At 39.8% G+C, this 17,441-nt stretch overlaps 1 protein-coding gene across 1 annotated transcript in view; it reads left to right on the top strand.

Annotated features, from left to right (window-relative positions):
- LOC311124894 (vesicle transport protein SFT2A-like) overlaps positions 1-17,441 on the top strand; it is a 42,908-nt gene that overhangs the window by 17,716 nt on the left and 7,751 nt on the right. Inside the window, exons 4-6 of the mRNA XM_084198991.1 lie at positions 1,144-1,225; positions 3,628-3,663; positions 3,917-3,975. Coding sequence (XP_084055117.1) covers positions 1,144-1,225; positions 3,628-3,663; positions 3,917-3,975 — 177 coding nt within the window. The remainder of the gene's footprint in view (positions 1-1,143; positions 1,226-3,627; positions 3,664-3,916; positions 3,976-17,441) is intronic.

Below are 17,441 nucleotides of genomic sequence, written 5' to 3' on the forward strand. Positions count from 1 at the left end.
GCACGGGCACACACACACACACACACACACACACACACACACACTCACACACAGCGCACTCAAGCGAACCGTCCCACTCAGCCCGCTGGGGCTAGATGGATAGGTAGCAGGCAGGGTCTTTGTGTGAAAGCAGATGACGTAGGTTAGGTGGATGCATCTCTCCAGAGCTGAGGGGGGAGGAAGTGATGAATGGATAAAAAGATGTCCGATCCATCAGAGCTGGACATGAAATTGGGCGGGTACTAAACTACTGATACCGATGAGTGGTCATGTAAGGGTGACGTGGTGGTGACTGTTGTACGTGGGTTTAAATGTGACTGCGTTCCATGTAATGTTCCTACAAGCTGTTATTATTATATTATAAGCTGTAGGCAATAATAGATGGCTTAGTATATAGCCAGCCACAGAATATCTATTCACACTGTTGAAATGAGAATGCATTTGTTTTGCTTGACAATTATGTAAATAGCATTTTTTTCCCCTTTTTTTTTTTTTAAAGGGGCAATCTGCTTATTGACTCAAATGAGTGCTATAAATAGCCACTGATTCTTGAAGAATATATTCTACATGGCTCACGAGCTTAGTTCAACTGTCTTACTCCATCACAACCCAAAATAGAAGATTGTTTACTCCATCACAACCCAAAATAGAAGATTGTTTACTCCATCACAACCCAAAATAGAAGATTGTTTACTCCATCACAACCCAAAATAGAAGATTGTTTACTCCATCACAACCCAAAATAGAAGATTGTTTACTCCATCACAACCCAAAATAGAAGATTGTTTACTCCATTGTTTGTAAACAATGGGATTGTAAACAACCACTGTATAGCTTCAAAACATGATTAAAACGATCATCTTGACGTCATGGATGGTTAGTCCTTGCAATAATTGCTCTTCCCTATACATTTACGAGTGGTTAAATTTCTCCAGCCCCATCCCTCAGCTGTTTACCAAAAAAAAAGTGGTGGGGTGTTTTGTTGTTTGAATCCCAGATTGCCCCCTTTTTTTTTTAAAGGTCTCTTTTATCATCACCTGTGTGATCAATATGTTGTCTATTGAATGTGTAACCCATAGAAATATAATCTATTTGACAATGTTTCTATGGTAACCAGTGTGTTTTCCTTTTATCTGTCTGCAGCACCTGTTTCCTGATGGGACCCCTTAAGCAGCTGAAGAGAATGTTTGAACACACCAGGTTGATAGCTACCTGTGTGGTGCTGGTAACTAACTACTGCACATACACAGCTGTCCAATACGCCTAACTTCTGCTTGTTGAAGTGACATGCATTGACAGCTATCGTTAATTTTTTTAATTTACATTTTAGTCATTTTAGCGGACGCTCTTATCCAGAGCGACTTACAGGAGCAATTAGGGTTAAGTGCCTTGCTCAAGGGCACATCGACAGATTTTTCACCTAGTCGGCTCGGGGATTAGAACCAGCGACCTTTCGGTTACTGGCACAACGCTCTTAACCACTAAGCTACCTGTTAACCTAGAACAAAAATCCTGCGTTTTTTAATTTGGTCTGATACTGTTCATGTTTACGTGGTCTGTCCATGAGCGGTGAATGTATTGTAAACAATTGAGTTGATTTCATTGAGTTTATTGACATGACATTGACGTAAAAAAAAAAAAAGACATACACGGGTGGCCTAGTCAACTAATGTTAAGTTAATCAACTACATAAAACGATAATTGTAAGAAATCCCACAGCACCTTTTCTTACTAGCACTGACTTTGCTGATAGCGCCTAATATTGATGAAAAGTTTGATTTACTATGACTGTGATGATAAGTGGTTGTCTCATCTAGCTACGTTAAGATGAATGCACTAACTGTGAGTCACTCTGGCCAAGAGTGATTTTAAATGTCAATGTAAGTAAAAACGAGTACTTCAACAGTTAATGCTTAGGTCTAGTAGTTATGTTCTATACAGCTGCCTTAAGTCTATCATGCCGATATCAGCAAACAGAGCAGCTGCATCCCCACTTTTAAAATAGGGGTGCAAATGTATGTTTTCAAGATAGAGAACTTTGAAAACACAAAGTGTCACAGTATGATGCGTTTTGGATCACATCTCCTTTAAGACACTTGTTTAGTCAGTGTTACATAATACTGATGTTTTTTGGATCACATCTCCTTTAAGACACTTGTTTAGTCAGTGTTACATAATACTGATGCGTTTTGGATCACATCTCCTTTAAGACACTTGTTTAGTCAGTGTTACATAATACTGATGCGTTTTGGATCACATCTCCTTTAAGACACTTGTTTAGTCAGTGTTACATAATACTGATGCGTTTTGGATCACATCTCCTTTAAGACACTTGTTTAGTCAGTGTTACATAATACTGATGCGTTTTGGATCACATCTCCTTTAAGACACTTGTTTAGTCAGTGTTACATAATACTGATGCGTTTTGGATCACATCTCCTTTAAGACACTTGTTTAGTCAGTGTTACATAATACTGATGTTTTTTGGATCACATCTCCTTTAAGACACTTGTTTAGTCAGTGTTACATAATACTGATGTTTCTTGGATCACATCTCATTTAAGACACTTGTTTAGTCAGTGTTACATAATACTGATGCGTTTTGGATAATAGTCTGTCACTAGTTTAGGACAGACAGACACTCGTTTTTCCATGACTGAAAAAGTCAAAACATTTAAAATGACAACTTAAAGGGCGACTGCAACTTCCTGTTTTGGCCTCGTTTTAGATTTGGTTCATTAGGAAATGCTAATGTAAATGAAATGCTAGCGGCCATGACTTAATTCAAACGTGAGTTGGTTTCAGGGTGTGGTTTGATGTCGGTGTCTCGTGTGTGTTCGCAGGTGGGAAGAGTTAACCAAATTATTTTGCCAATTAGCTTCAGCCGGCTGGTGTGCGACCGTGGCAAAGTTTGTTTAACTTTGGATAGCCCGTCTCCAGGGCTATAAATTACACAATTTAAATGAGACAATATTTTAATGTTCCACACCTTTTTAGTTTTGTAATGAAATGCTTTGAACATTTGTATATCCATTTCTACAATGTTTAGTTGGTTTGAGGTTTTTAAGTCATTGAAATGTGGAGCTATTGGAATTTTAACATATTGTCCCATGTACGTTGTGTAATTTACAGATGGTCCCTAACTAGCCCCATTGGCATATCCAAAGTTGACCCAAATTTACCACAGGCATTACGATCGGGTCACGTGCAGCTGCACTCCGAATTGATGATTACTCTGTGTGCTGCCAGCTGTGGACATGTGGGCAGGATTGAAACCAACCTTAATTTACGTTCTGATGCAGACAGGACCACAAGTCTCACAAAACTCTGTTTTGGACGAGACTGACTTTATTTTTAAGTTATCCTATTTAAACTCTGACTCATATCGATGCCACATAGGCTGTTTTCGAAAATTAGAAGTTCTTTTTTAGGGGCAGTTGCTCTTTAAGGTTGATCTGCTGTTAGGGTAAGTCAAAACACACAAAGCTGAGTGGTAATGGGAAGTAAATCCCTCACAGTAGATAACACATTAATCAGATAATGCGTTAATAACAGTAGAATAGATAATACATTAATTGAATCAATATTCAGAAGGTTTACTTTTTGTTTTTCTCTTTCTTCCTCCAGCTCTGTCTCATTTTGACTCTTTGTGCAGTTTTCTGGGTAAGTATCTGAACGCCTCTGAAACAGTTCAGTAGCCCTAGCACTACACAGCTGATTCAAATATTCAAAGCTTGATGATGAGTTGATTATTTAAATCAGCTGTGTAGTGCTAGGGTAAAAAACCAAAACGTGCAGCCCTTGGGGTCCCCAGGACCCAGTTTGGGGAAAACGCTGCCGTTTTGCACTATAACAAATGTACAACACAGCTGTTTGACAAAAGACGTGACGTTCGTTCTGTCTCTTTACTCTGCAGTGGAATAAGAAGGGACTGGCCATCATCTTCTGTATTCTACAGTTCTTAGCAATGACATGGTAAGTAACTCTCTCCTCTCACAGTGCATTCAACTAAGGCCTAGATTCAATCCGTTTACGTCGGCTCAATCGGAAATTACCTTTACATTTCAATTGCGCTATAACACGGATCTTCCGCGATACGGATTGATTCTCGTCCTAAAGGTAAAACCATAGAGATACATTCAATTCTATTGAAATATGTGTGTGAAACCCCCATATACAGTTGCAGCCAAATATATTGGCACCCTTGCACTTTTCTTAAACGATTCCCTTTTTCTTTTAAATAAGTAGACATTTTAATTTAACTTTTGGTCACCACACCTTATTTCCAACATTGCAGAACCAAGTAAATATTTGTAAACTTACGTTTACAATTTTAGTTTTGAAAATAAAGACAAATAGCATGGAGCAAATGATTGGCACCCTGGAGGTAGTAATTGGTTACACCGCATTTGGCCAAGATAACTGCAGATAAATGATTATTGGAACCATCCAATGAGCTTACTGCTCTAATTGTTCAATGTTTGAGGGGTACCTTCCACCAACTGCCGTTGTCAGATCTCGCCATAGGTTCTGGAGGTGATTCAGATCTGGACTCTTCACTGGCCGCTCCAGATCAGTCCAAGCTTTTCTCCTTGAACCATTCCAGGGTGCTTTTTTTTTTTATGTGTGTTTGGGGTCGTTGTCCTCCTGGAAGACCCACAACCTTCAATGGAGACCTAGTTTTTGGACACTGGGTTGAACATTGGACTCCAAAACACCTGATAATCTGCTGATTTTGTGATGCCTTGAGCACATTCAAGCAAAGCAACCACACAGCATTATCAAACCTCCCCCATCTTTGATTGTAGGAAGGGTGTTCTTTAGATTTAATTATTTAATTTGGTTGTTAGTGAACAGGCTTTGTATTGCCGAAGAGCTCTAATTTTGTTTAATTGGTCCACAGAACATTTTCGGCAAGATTTTTTGTTGTGGGTTTGTGAGAAGTTCAATCAGGCTTTCTTGTGTCTTCCTTCAGCAGTGGGGTCTTCCTATGTTTACCAACGACCAAATGAAGCGTTCAAAGAATATAACAACCTCCCTACATTCAATTATTATGGGGGAGGTTCGATAATGCTGTGCGGTTGCTTTGCTGCCTCTGCTACTGTGGAACAAGGTTGTTATTATAGTTTTGTAATTTTCTATACAATTTTATTTCTATTAGTTTTTTAGAATTTTATTTTAAATTCGGTTTAGTTTCAGTTATATTTCAAACTCGATTTACTCTTTTTTAGATTTTTTTTTCAGTTTCATTTTGATCAAAACATTTCTATTTCATCTTTTATATTATTTAGTTTCAGTTTTAGGATTCGGGACAGGAAGTAGCCTTATGAATGGGAGGCTAGGAGCCATGTATGTGTTGTAGACCTATAGCAGGGGTACTCCAGTACTATTTATTAATGTGTTGTTGACCTATAGCAGGGGTACTCCAGTACTATTTATTAATGTGTTGTAGACCTATAGCAGGGGTACTGCAGTACTATTTATTAATGTGTTGTAGACCTATAGCAGGGGTACTCCAGTACTATTTATTAATGTGTTGTAGACCTATAGCAGGGGTACTGCAGTACTATTTATTAATGTGTTGTAGACCTATAGCAGGGGTACTCCAGTACTATTTATTAATGTGTTGTAGACCTATAGCAGGGGTACTCCAGTACTATTTATTAATGTGTTGTAGACCTATAGCAGGGGTACACCAGTACTATTTATTAATGTGTTGTTGACCTATAGCAGGGGTACTCCAGTACTATTTATTAATGTGTTGTAGACCTATAGCAGGGGTACTCCAGTACTATTTATTAATGTGTTGTAGACCTATAGCAGGGGTACTCCAGTACTATTTATTAATGTGTTGTAGACCTATAGCAGGGGTACTCCAGTACTATTTATTAATGTGTTGTAGACCTATAGCATGGGGTACTCCAGTACTATTTATTAATGTGTTGTAGACCTATAGCAGGGGTACTCCAGTACTATTTATTAATGTGTTGTAGACCTATAGCAGGGGTACTCCAGTACTATTTATTAATGTGTTGTAGACCTATAGCAGGGGTACTCCAGTACTATTTATTAATGTGTTGTAGACCTATAGCAGGGGTACTCCAGTACTATTTATTAATGTGTTGTTGACCTATAGCAGGGGTACTGCAGTACTATTTATTAATGTGTTGTTGACCTATAGCAGGGGTACTGCAGTACTATTTATTAATGTGTTGTAGACCTATAGCAGGGGTACTCCAGTACTATTTATTAATGTGTTGTAGACCTATAGCAGGGGTACTCCAGTACTATTTATTAATGTGTTGTAGACCTATAGCAGGGGTATTCCAGTACTATTTATTAATGTGTTGTAGACCTATAGCAGGGGTACTCAGTACTATTTATTAATGTGTTGTAGACCTATATTAGGGGTACTCCAGTACTATTTATTAATGTGTTGTAGACCTATAGCAGGGGTACTCCAGTACTATTTATTAATGTGTTGTAGACCTATAGCAGGGGTACTCCAGTACTATTTATTAATGTGTTGTTGACCTATAGCAGGGGTACTCCAGTACTATTTATTAATGTGTTGTAGACCTATAGCAGGGGTACTCCAGTACTATTTATTAATGTGTTGTAGACCTATAGCAGGGGTACTCCAGTACTATTTATTAATGTGTTGTAGACCTATAGCAGGGGTACTCCAGTACTATTTATTAATGTGTTGTTGACCTATAGCAGGGGTACTCCAGTACTATTTATTAATGTGTTGTAGACCTATAGCAGGGGTACTGCAGTACTATTTATTAATGTGTTGTAGACCTATAGCAGGGGTACTCCAGTACTATTTATTAATTTGTTGTAGACCTATAGCAGGGGTATTCCAGTACTATTTATTAATGTGTTGTAGACCTATAGCAGGGGTATTCCAGTACTATTTATTAATGTGTTGTAGACCTATAGCAGGGGTACTCAGTACTATTTATTAATGTGTTGTAGACCTATATTAGGGGTACTCCAGTACTATTTATTAATGTGTTGTAGACCTATAGCAGGGGTACTCCAGTACTATTTATTAATGTGTTGTAGACCTATAGCAGGGGTACTCCAGTACTATTTATTAATGTGTTGTTGACCTATAGCAGGGGTACTCCAGTACTATTTATTAATGTGTTGTAGACCTATAGCAGGGGTACTCCAGTACTATTTATTAATGTGTTGTAGACCTATAGCAGGGGTACTCCAGTACAATTTATTAATGTGTTGTAGACCTATAGCAGGGGTACTCCAGTACTATTTATTAATGTGTTGTTGACCTATAGCAGGGGTACTCCAGTACTATTTATTAATGTGTTGTAGACCTATAGCAGGGGTACTGCAGTACTATTTATTAATGTGTTGTAGACCTATAGCAGGGGTACTCCAGTACTATTTATTAATGTGTTGTAGACCTATAGCAGGGGTACTCCAGTACTATTTATTAATGTGTTGTAGACCTATAGCATGGGTACTCAGTACTATTTATTAATGTGTTGTTGACCTATAGCAGGGGTACTCCAGTACTATTTATTAATGTGTTGTAGACCTATAGCAGGGGTACTCCAGTACTATTTATTAATGTGTTGTAGACCTATAGCATGGGTACTCAGTACTATTTATTAATGTGTTGTAGACCTATAGCAGGGGTACTCCAGTACTATTTATTAATGTGTTGTAGACCTATAGCAGGGGTAGTCCAGTACTATTTATTAATGTGTTGTAGACCTATAGCAGGGGTACTCCAGTACTATTTATTAATGTGTTGTAGACCTATAGCAGGGGTACTCCAGTACTATTTATTAATGTGTTGTAGACCTATAGCAGGGGTTCTCCAGTACTATTTATTAATGTGTTGTAGACCTATAGCAGGGGTACTCCAGTACTATTTATTAATGTGTTGTAGACCTATAGCAGGGGTACTCCAGTACTATTTATTAATGTGTTGTAGACCTATAGCAGGGGTACTCCAGTACTATTTATTAATGTGTTGTAGACCTATAGCAGGGGTACTCCAGTACTATTTATTAATGTGTTGTAGACCTATAGCAGGGGTACTCAGTACTATTTATTAATGTGTTGTAGACCTATAGCAGGGGTACTCCAGTACTATTTATTAATGTGTTGTAGACCTATAGCAGGGGTACTCCAGTACTATTTATTAATGTGTTGTAGACCTATAGCATGGGTACTCAGTACTATTTATTAATGTGTTGTAGACCTATAGCAGGGGTACTCCAGTACTATTTATTAATGTGTTGTAGACCTATAGCAGGGGTACTCCAGTACTATTTATTAATGTGTTGTTGACCTATAGCAGGGGTACTCCAGTACTATTTATTAATGTGTTGTAGACCTATAGCAGGGGTACTCCAGTACTATTTATTAATGTGTTGTAGACCTATAGCAGGGGTACTCCAGTACTATTTATTAATGTGTTGTAGACCTATAGCAGGGGTACTCCAGTACTATTTATTAATGTGTTGTTGACCTATAGCAGGGGTACTCCAGTACTATTTATTAATGTGTTGTAGACCTATAGCAGGGGTACTGCAGTACTATTTATTAATGTGTTGTAGACCTATAGCAGGGGTACTCCAGTACTATTTATTAATGTGTTGTAGACCTATAGCAGGGGTACTCCAGTACTATTTATTAATGTGTTGTAGACCTATAGCATGGGTACTCAGTACTATTTATTAATGTGTTGTTGACCTATAGCAGGGGTACTCCAGTACTATTTATTAATGTGTTGTAGACCTATAGCAGGGGTACTCCAGTACTATTTATTAATGTGTTGTAGACCTATAGCATGGGTACTCAGTACTATTTATTAATGTGTTGTAGACCTATAGCAGGGGTACTCCAGTACTATTTATTAATGTGTTGTAGACCTATAGCAGGGGTAGTCCAGTACTATTTATTAATGTGTTGTAGACCTATAGCAGGGGTACTCCAGTACTATTTATTAATGTGTTGTAGACCTATAGCAGGGGTACTCCAGTACTATTTATTAATGTGTTGTAGACCTATAGCAGGGGTTCTCCAGTACTATTTATTAATGTGTTGTAGACCTATAGCAGGGGTACTCCAGTACTATTTATTAATGTGTTGTAGACCTATAGCAGGGGTACTCCAGTACTATTTATTAATGTGTTGTAGACCTATAGCAGGGGTACTCCAGTACTATTTATTAATGTGTTGTAGACCTATAGCAGGGGTACTCCAGTACTATTTATTAATGTGTTGTAGACCTATAGCAGGGGTACTCAGTACTATTTATTAATGTGTTGTAGACCTATAGCAGGGGTACTCCAGTACTATTTATTAATGTGTTGTAGACCTATAGCAGGGGTACTCCAGTACTATTTATTAATGTGTTGTAGACCTATAGCATGGGTACTCAGTACTATTTATTAATGTGTTGTAGACCTATAGCAGGGGTACTCCAGTACTATTTATTAATGTGTTGTAGACCTATAGCAGGGGTACTCCAGTACTATTTATTAATGTGTTGTAGACCTATAGCAGGGGTACTCCAGTACTATTTATTAATGTGTTGTAGACCTATAGCAGGGGTACTCCAGTACTATTTATTAATGTGTTGTAGACCTATAGCATGGGTACTCAGTACTATTTATTAATGTGTTGTAGACCTATAGCAGGGGTACTCCAGTACTATTTATTAATGTGTTGTAGACCTATAGCAGGGGTACTCCAGTACTATTTATTAATGTGTTGTAGACCTATAGCAGGGGTTCTCCAGTACTATTTATTAATTTGTTGTAGACCTATAGCAGGGGTACTCCAGTACTATTTATTAATGTGTTGTTGACCTATAGCAGGGGTACTCCAGTACTATTTATTAATGTGTTGTTGACCTATAGCAGGGGTACTCCAGTACTATTTATTAATGTGTTGTAGACCTATAGCAGGGGTACTCCAGTACTATTTATTAATGTGTTGTAGACCTATAGCAGGGGTACTCCAGTACTATTTATTAATGTGTTGTAGACCTATAGCAGGGGTACTCCAGTACTATTTATTAATGTGTTGTAGACCTATAGCAGGGGTACTCCAGTACTATTTATTAATGTGTTGTAGACCTATAGCAGGGGTACTGCAGTACTATTTATTAATGTGTTGTAGACCTATAGCAGGGGTACTCCAGTACTATTTATTAATGTGTTGTAGACCTATAGCAGGGGTACTCCAGTACTATTTATTAATGTGTTGTTGACCTATAGCAGGGGTACTCCAGTACTATTTATTAATGTGTTGTTGACCTATAGCAGGGGTACTCCAGTACTATTTATTAATGTGTTGTAGACCTATAGCAGGGGTACTCCAGTACTATTTATTAATGTGTTGTAGACCTATAGCAGGGGTACTCCAGTACTATTTATTAATGTGTTGTAGACCTATAGCAGGGGTACTCCAGTACTATTTATTAATGTGTTGTAGACCTATAGCAGGGGTACTCCAGTACTATTTATTAATGTGTTGTAGACCTATAGCAGGGGTACTCCAGTACTATTTATTAATGTGTTGTAGACCTATAGCAGGGGTACTCCAGTACTATTTATTAATGTGTTGTTGACCTATAGCAGGGGTACTCCAGTACTATTTATTAATGTGTTGTAGACCTATAGCAGGGGTACTCCAGTACTATTTATTAATGTGTTGTAGACCTATAGCAGGGGTACTCCAGTACTATTTATTAATGTGTTGTAGTCCTATAGCAGGGGTACTCCAGTACTATTTATTAATGTGTTGTAGACCTATAGCAGGGGTACTCCAGTACTATTTATTAATGTGTTGTTGACCTATAGCAGGGGTACTCCAGTACTATTTATTAATGTGTTGTAGACCTATAGCAGGGGTACTGCAGTACTATTTATTAATGTGTTGTAGACCTATAGCAGGGGTACTCCAGTACTATTTATTAATGTGTTGTAGACCTATAGCAGGGGTACTCCAGTACTATTTATTAATGTGTTGTAGACCTATAGCAGGGGTACTCCAGTACTATTTATTAATGTGTTGTAGACCTATAGCAGGGGTACTCCAGTACTATTTATTAATGTGTTGTAGACCTATAGCAGGGGTACTCCAGTACTATTTATTAATGTGTTGTAGACCTATAGCAGGGGTACTCCAGTACTATTTATTAATGTGTTGTAGACCTATAGCAGGGGTACTCCAGTACTATTTATTAATGTGTTGTAGACCTATAGCAGGGGTACTCCAGTACTATTTATTAATGTGTTGTAGACCTATAGCAGGGGTACTGCAGTACTATTTATTAATGTGTTGTAGACCTATAGCAGGGGTACTCCAGTACTATTTATTAATGTGTTGTAGACCTATAGCAGGGGTACTCCAGTACTATTTATTAATGTGTTGTAGACCTATAGCAGGGGTACTCCAGTACTATTTATTAATGTGTTGTAGACCTATAGCAGGGGTACTCCAGTACTATTTATTAATGTGTTGTAGACCTATAGCAGGGGTACTCCAGTACTATTTATTAATGTGTTGTAGACCTATAGCAGGGGTACTGCAGTACTATTTATTAATGTGTTGTTGACCTATAGCAGGGGTACTCCAGTACTATTTATTAATGTGTTGTTGACCTATAGCAGGGGTACTCCAGTACTATTTATTAATGTGTTGTAGACCTATAGCAGGGGTACTCCAGTACTATTTATTAATGTGTTGTAGACCTATAGCAGGGGTACTGCAGTACTATTTGAGATGGTCTGGTCACACACATTTCCTAGGTGGCAAAGGTCCAGGTGGATAATGTAATTTATCGGCATAGTAACAAGGAGGAGGAACTCTTGTGTGTCAACGAGAGCAGAGCTGACTTGGCTCCAGCTGATTGACCCACTGGCCAAGTGCGTGTGCTAAATCCAGTTAATGGGTAACCCCAGAAGACGTGCACTGTGCACGTACTGTTGGACGTGCCTTTACTGACTTTATAGTTTGCTGTTGCCGTATCATGGACACGTTTATAATGGCGTTTAAATACAGTAGAAAACAAATGGACAATAGACAATTCCTAACGGTACATACACCATACACCATACACCATACACCATACACCATACACCATATACCATACACCATACACCATACACCATACACCATACACCATATACCATATAGCGATGAAAGAAAACCAGCCTTCTGGCCTTACTGGGTGGATAGGAATATTAACCCCAGCTGTTTAGGAGGGGTATCACACCTTATATAAATGATTGTGTAGTTGTGTTATTTCTGCCAGGGGCTGCCCTATACCTGCACCCAGAGGGGACCAGTTCAAAGTCCAGCTCCTTGGCTCTAAAAAGGATTTTGTGAGCCTTGCTAAGGGCCCTGACCTTAAAGATCTCATCCAAGGCTGTGTTTGACTCCCAAGTACATTGCCTACCCTGGACACAACCTGGCTGGCAGGATCTCTGACTGTTCTCCTTTTGGAGTTAAGCTGAGCCACTACAAAGCAGAAGACCAGCAGCTGGAATCTTATCTCTGTAACTCCACCTATAACTTCCAGTTCCATCAACATTTATGTGCAGTTTGGCTGTCATAAGAATGTTTTTTGGTTTGGTTTTCAGACCAAATTATTATCATTTCTAGATAAAGCAACATGTTATTGTAGTATACACTGTGTACAAAACATTAGGAACACCTGCTCTTTCCATGACATAGACTGACCAGGTGAATCCAGGTGAAAGCTATGATCCCTTATTGATGTCACTTGTTAAATCCACTTCAATCAGTGTAGATGAAGGGGAGGAGACGGGTTAAAGAAGGATTTTTAAGCCTTGAGATATGGATTGTGTATGTGTGCCATTCAGAGGGTGAATGGGCAAGACAAAATATTTAAGTGCCTTTGAACGGGGTATGGTAGTAGGTGCCAGGCGCACTGGTTTGAGTGTGTCAAGAACTGCAATGCTGCTGGGTTTTTCACACTCAATAGTTTCCTGTGTGTATCAAGAATGGTCCACCACCCAAATGACTTCCAGCCAACTTGACACAACTGTGGGAAACATTGGAGTCAACTACTTTCGAGACCTTGTAGAGTCCATGCCCCGATGAATTGAGGCTGTTCTGAGGACAAAGGGGGGTGCAACTCAATATTAGGAAGATTATCCTCATGTTTTGTACACTCAGTGTATACTATCATATTATTACCAAGAGAAGATGGGGATAGATAGACAGTAGTGCTGAGCGATTATCCAAAATATATACAGTGCATTCGGAAAGTATTCAGACCCCTTGACTTTTTCCACATTTTGTTACGTTACAGCCTTATTCTAAAATGGATTAAATTGTTTTTCCCCCCTCATCAATCTACACACAATACTCCATAATGACAAAGAAAAAACAGGTTTTTAGACATTTTTGCAAATTTCTAAAAAATAAACTGAAATAACATTTACATAATTATTCAGACCCTTTACTCAGTACTTTGTTGAAGCACCTTTGGCAGTGATTACAGCGCTACAAGCTTGGCACACCTGTATTTGGGGAGTTTCTCCCATTCTTCTCTGCAGATCCTCTCAAGTTCTGTCAGGTTGGATGGGGAGCGTCGCTGCACAGCTATTTTCAGGTCTCCCCAGAGATGTTTGATCGGGTTCAAGTCCAGGCTCTGGCTGGGCCACTCAAGGACATTCAGAGACTTGTCCCGAAGCCACTCCTGCGTTGTCTTTGCTGTGTGCTTAGGGTCGTTGTCCTGTTGGAAGGTGAACCTTCGCCCTAGTCTGAGGTCCTGAGCGCTCTGGAGCAGGTTTTCATCAAGGATCTCTCTGTACTTTGCTCTGTTCATCTTTCCCTTGATCCTGACTAGTCTCCCAGTCCCTGCCGCTGAAAAACATCCCCACAGCATGATGCTGCCACCACCATGCTTCACCGTAGGGATGGTGCCAGGTTCCCTCCAGACATGACGCTTGGCATTCAGGCCAAAGAGTTCAATCTTGGTTTCATCAGACCAGAGAATCTTGTTTCTCATAGTCTGAGAGTCCTTTAGGTGCCTTTTGGCAAACTCCAAGCGGGCTGTCATGTGCCTTTTACTGAGGAGTGGCTTCTGTCTGGCCACTCTACCATAAAGGCCTGATTTGGTGGAGTGCTGCAGAGATGGTTATCCTTCTGGAAGGTTCTCCCATCTCCACAGAGGAACTCTGGAGCTCTGTCAGAGTGACCATCGGGTTCTTGGTCACCTCCCTGACCAAGGCCCTTCTCCCCCGATTGCACAGTTTGACTGGGCGGCCAGCTCTAGGAAGAGTCTTGGTGGTTCCAAACTTCTTCCATTTAAGAATGATGGAAGCCACTGTGGTCTTGGGGATCTGTCCCTCGACACAATCCTGTCTCGGAGCTCTACGGAAAATTCCTTCGACCTCATGGCTTGTTTTTTGCTCTGACATGCACTGTCAACTGTGGGACCTTATATAGACATGTGTGTGCCTTTCCAAATCATGTCCGATCAATTTAATTTACTACAGGTGGACTCCAATCAAGTTGTTGAAACATCTCAAGGATGATCAATGGAAACAGGATGCACCTGAGCTCAATTTCGAGTCTCATAGCAAATGGTCTGAATACTTACAGTACCAGTCAAAAGTTTGGACACACCTACTCATTCAAGGGTTTTTCTTTATTGTTACTATTTTCTACATTGTAGAATAATAGTGATGACATCAAAACTATGAAATAACACATATGGAATAATGTAGTAACCAATAAAGTGTTAAACAAATCAAAATATATTTGAGATTTGAGATTCTTCAAATAGCCACCGTTTGCCTTGACGACGTTTGCCTCGTGTTTGTTTTTTGTGTGAGCTCAATGCACACATTGCGCCATTTCCCTAGAGATAAATCATATCAGCCCGGACTGTGGATGTAGTTGGGAGAAAGTAGTTTCCAACAGGCCAATATTCTACATAGTGTAGCGCAGAAAACGTGATAATTAACTACAATGACCATAATCCATTGCGCGCCTACTTGTCCGGTCTGTTTATTTTATGCCTGCTACATACAGTAAAAGAGACAGAAGAATGTGCGATCGAGACAGATAGAGGAGTTGCTTCGCGAAGTATCTCTACCTGAAAATACATGATCTAAGTGATTGATAGTTGGTATTCAGCAGTCATAAAAGTATACCTTATTGACTTTGAAGAACTACTAAAATAGTGATTTAGTCAGACACCATAGACAGCAGCTCTGTAGAGATGAGATGATGACTTGGAATGAAATAATAAAGTCCTCAAATAAAACAAATGGAATATACACAACTGAAATGTTTTATTAAAGTAAAGTAATGTGAATAAATGATGGTTAATAAGTGATAAGCAGTAATGGGCAGTCACTACCATCATGGGACTTTTATTAATTGGTTTATTCTGTGTTGTTACAGCATTCAACCCACATAATGCATAGTGCAATTCATGTTTAAAAAAAATACGAAATCGAACATGTGATTATTTTTTAATAATCGAACCGAAACCGAGGAAGGGAGAGACGGACAAACAGGGGAGAGGGAGGGAGACAGACAGACAGACAGACAGACAGACAGACAGACAGACAGACAGACAGACAGACAGACAGACAGACAGACAGACAGACAGACAGACAGACAGACAGACAGAGAAACAGAGAAACAGAGAGACAGATGGGCCTTGTTGCCTTTCATGTGTGTCCTTCTGTGTGTGTACTAAACACTAAACCAGCCCAGCACTTCCCCTCTCTCACTGTGTGATACCTGTCCTAGTCTGATAAACATCACCCTCTCTCTCACTGTGTGATGCCTGTCCTAGTCTGATAAACATCACCCTCTCTCTCACTGTGTGATGCCTGTCCTAGTCTGATAAACATCACCCTGTCTCTCACTGTGTGATACCTGTCCTAGTCTGATAAACATCACTCTCTCTCTCACTGTGTGATGCCTGTCCTAGTCTGATAAACATCACCCTGTCTCTCACTGTGTGATGCCTGTCCTAGTCTGATAAACATCACCCTCTCTCTCACTGTGTGATGCCTGTCCTAGTCTGATAAACATCACCCTGTCTCTCACTGTGTGATACCTGTCCTAGTCTGATAAACATCACCCTCTCTCTCACTGTGTGATACCTGTCCTAGTCTGATAAACATCACCCTGTCTCTCACTGTGTGATACCTGTCCTAGTCTGATAAACATCACCCTGTCTCTCACTGTGTGATGCCTGTCCTAGTCTGATAAACATCACCCTGTCTCTCACTGTGATACCTGTCCTAGTCTGATAAACATCACCCTCTCTCTCACTGTGTGATGCCTGTCCTAGTCTGATAAACATCACCCTGTCTCTCACTGTGTGATGCCTGTCCTAGTCTGATAAACATCACCCTCTCTCTCACTGTGTGATGCCTGTCCTAGTCTGATAGCCGTCACCTTGGCAACCACCAGGCATCACACACGCATATTACATCACACACACCCCGACATGCACTCACACCTGTCTGTGTGTGGGAGTGTATTTCCTGTAACGTTCCCCCTCGGTCCGTTGACCGACGCAGCTACACATTGACTGTCTAATATAGGCCTATTACTCAGAATGTAACAGGAATTCCTGCTGACTGCTCAGATGCTCAAATGAGATGCCAAACGTACCAGAATATATTATCCAATGGTTAATCATTTATCTGGATGTTCTCATGACTCAGTTAGTTGGTTGTCTAATATCCTAATAGCCTAAAGCTGTACTCTGTATTGATACGCTTTCTATCAGACCCTCTCAGTGTACAGCCCACGTTAACAAAACAGACAGTGCATTCGGAAAGTATTCAGACCCCTTCCCTTTTTTTCCACATTTTGTTACATTACAGCCTTATTCTAAAATTGATTAAATTAAATGTTTTCCTCATCAATCTACACACAACACGCCATGCTAACAAAGTGAAAACAGGTTTCTCGAAAATGTTGCAAATGTATTAAATATAAAAAATGAAAATACCTAATATACATAAGTATTCAAACCCTTTGCTATGAGACTCGAAATTGAGCTCAGGTACATCCTGTTTCAATTGATCATCCTTGAGATGTCCACCTGTGGTAAATTCGATTGATAGGACATGATTTGGAAAGGCACACACCTGTCTATATAAGGTTTTTGTCAGAGCAAAACCAAGCCATGAGGTCGAAGGAATTGTCCGTAAAGTGCCGAGACAGGATTGTGCCGAAGCACAGATCTGGGGAAGGGTACCAAAACATTTCTGCAGCATTGAAGGTCCACAAGAACACAGTGGCCTCCATCATTCTTAAATGGAAGAAGTTTGGAACCATCAAGACTCTTCCTAGAGCTGGCCGCCCGGCCAAACTGAGCAATCGGGGGAGAAGGGCCTTGGTCAGGGAGGTGACCAAGAACCCGATGGTCACTCTGATAGAGC

This window comes from Coregonus lavaretus, assembly GCF_964263955.1.
Source record: "Coregonus lavaretus genome assembly, contig: HAP1_SCAFFOLD_271, whole genome shotgun sequence".
Taxonomy (NCBI): Eukaryota; Metazoa; Chordata; class Actinopteri; order Salmoniformes; family Salmonidae; genus Coregonus; species Coregonus lavaretus.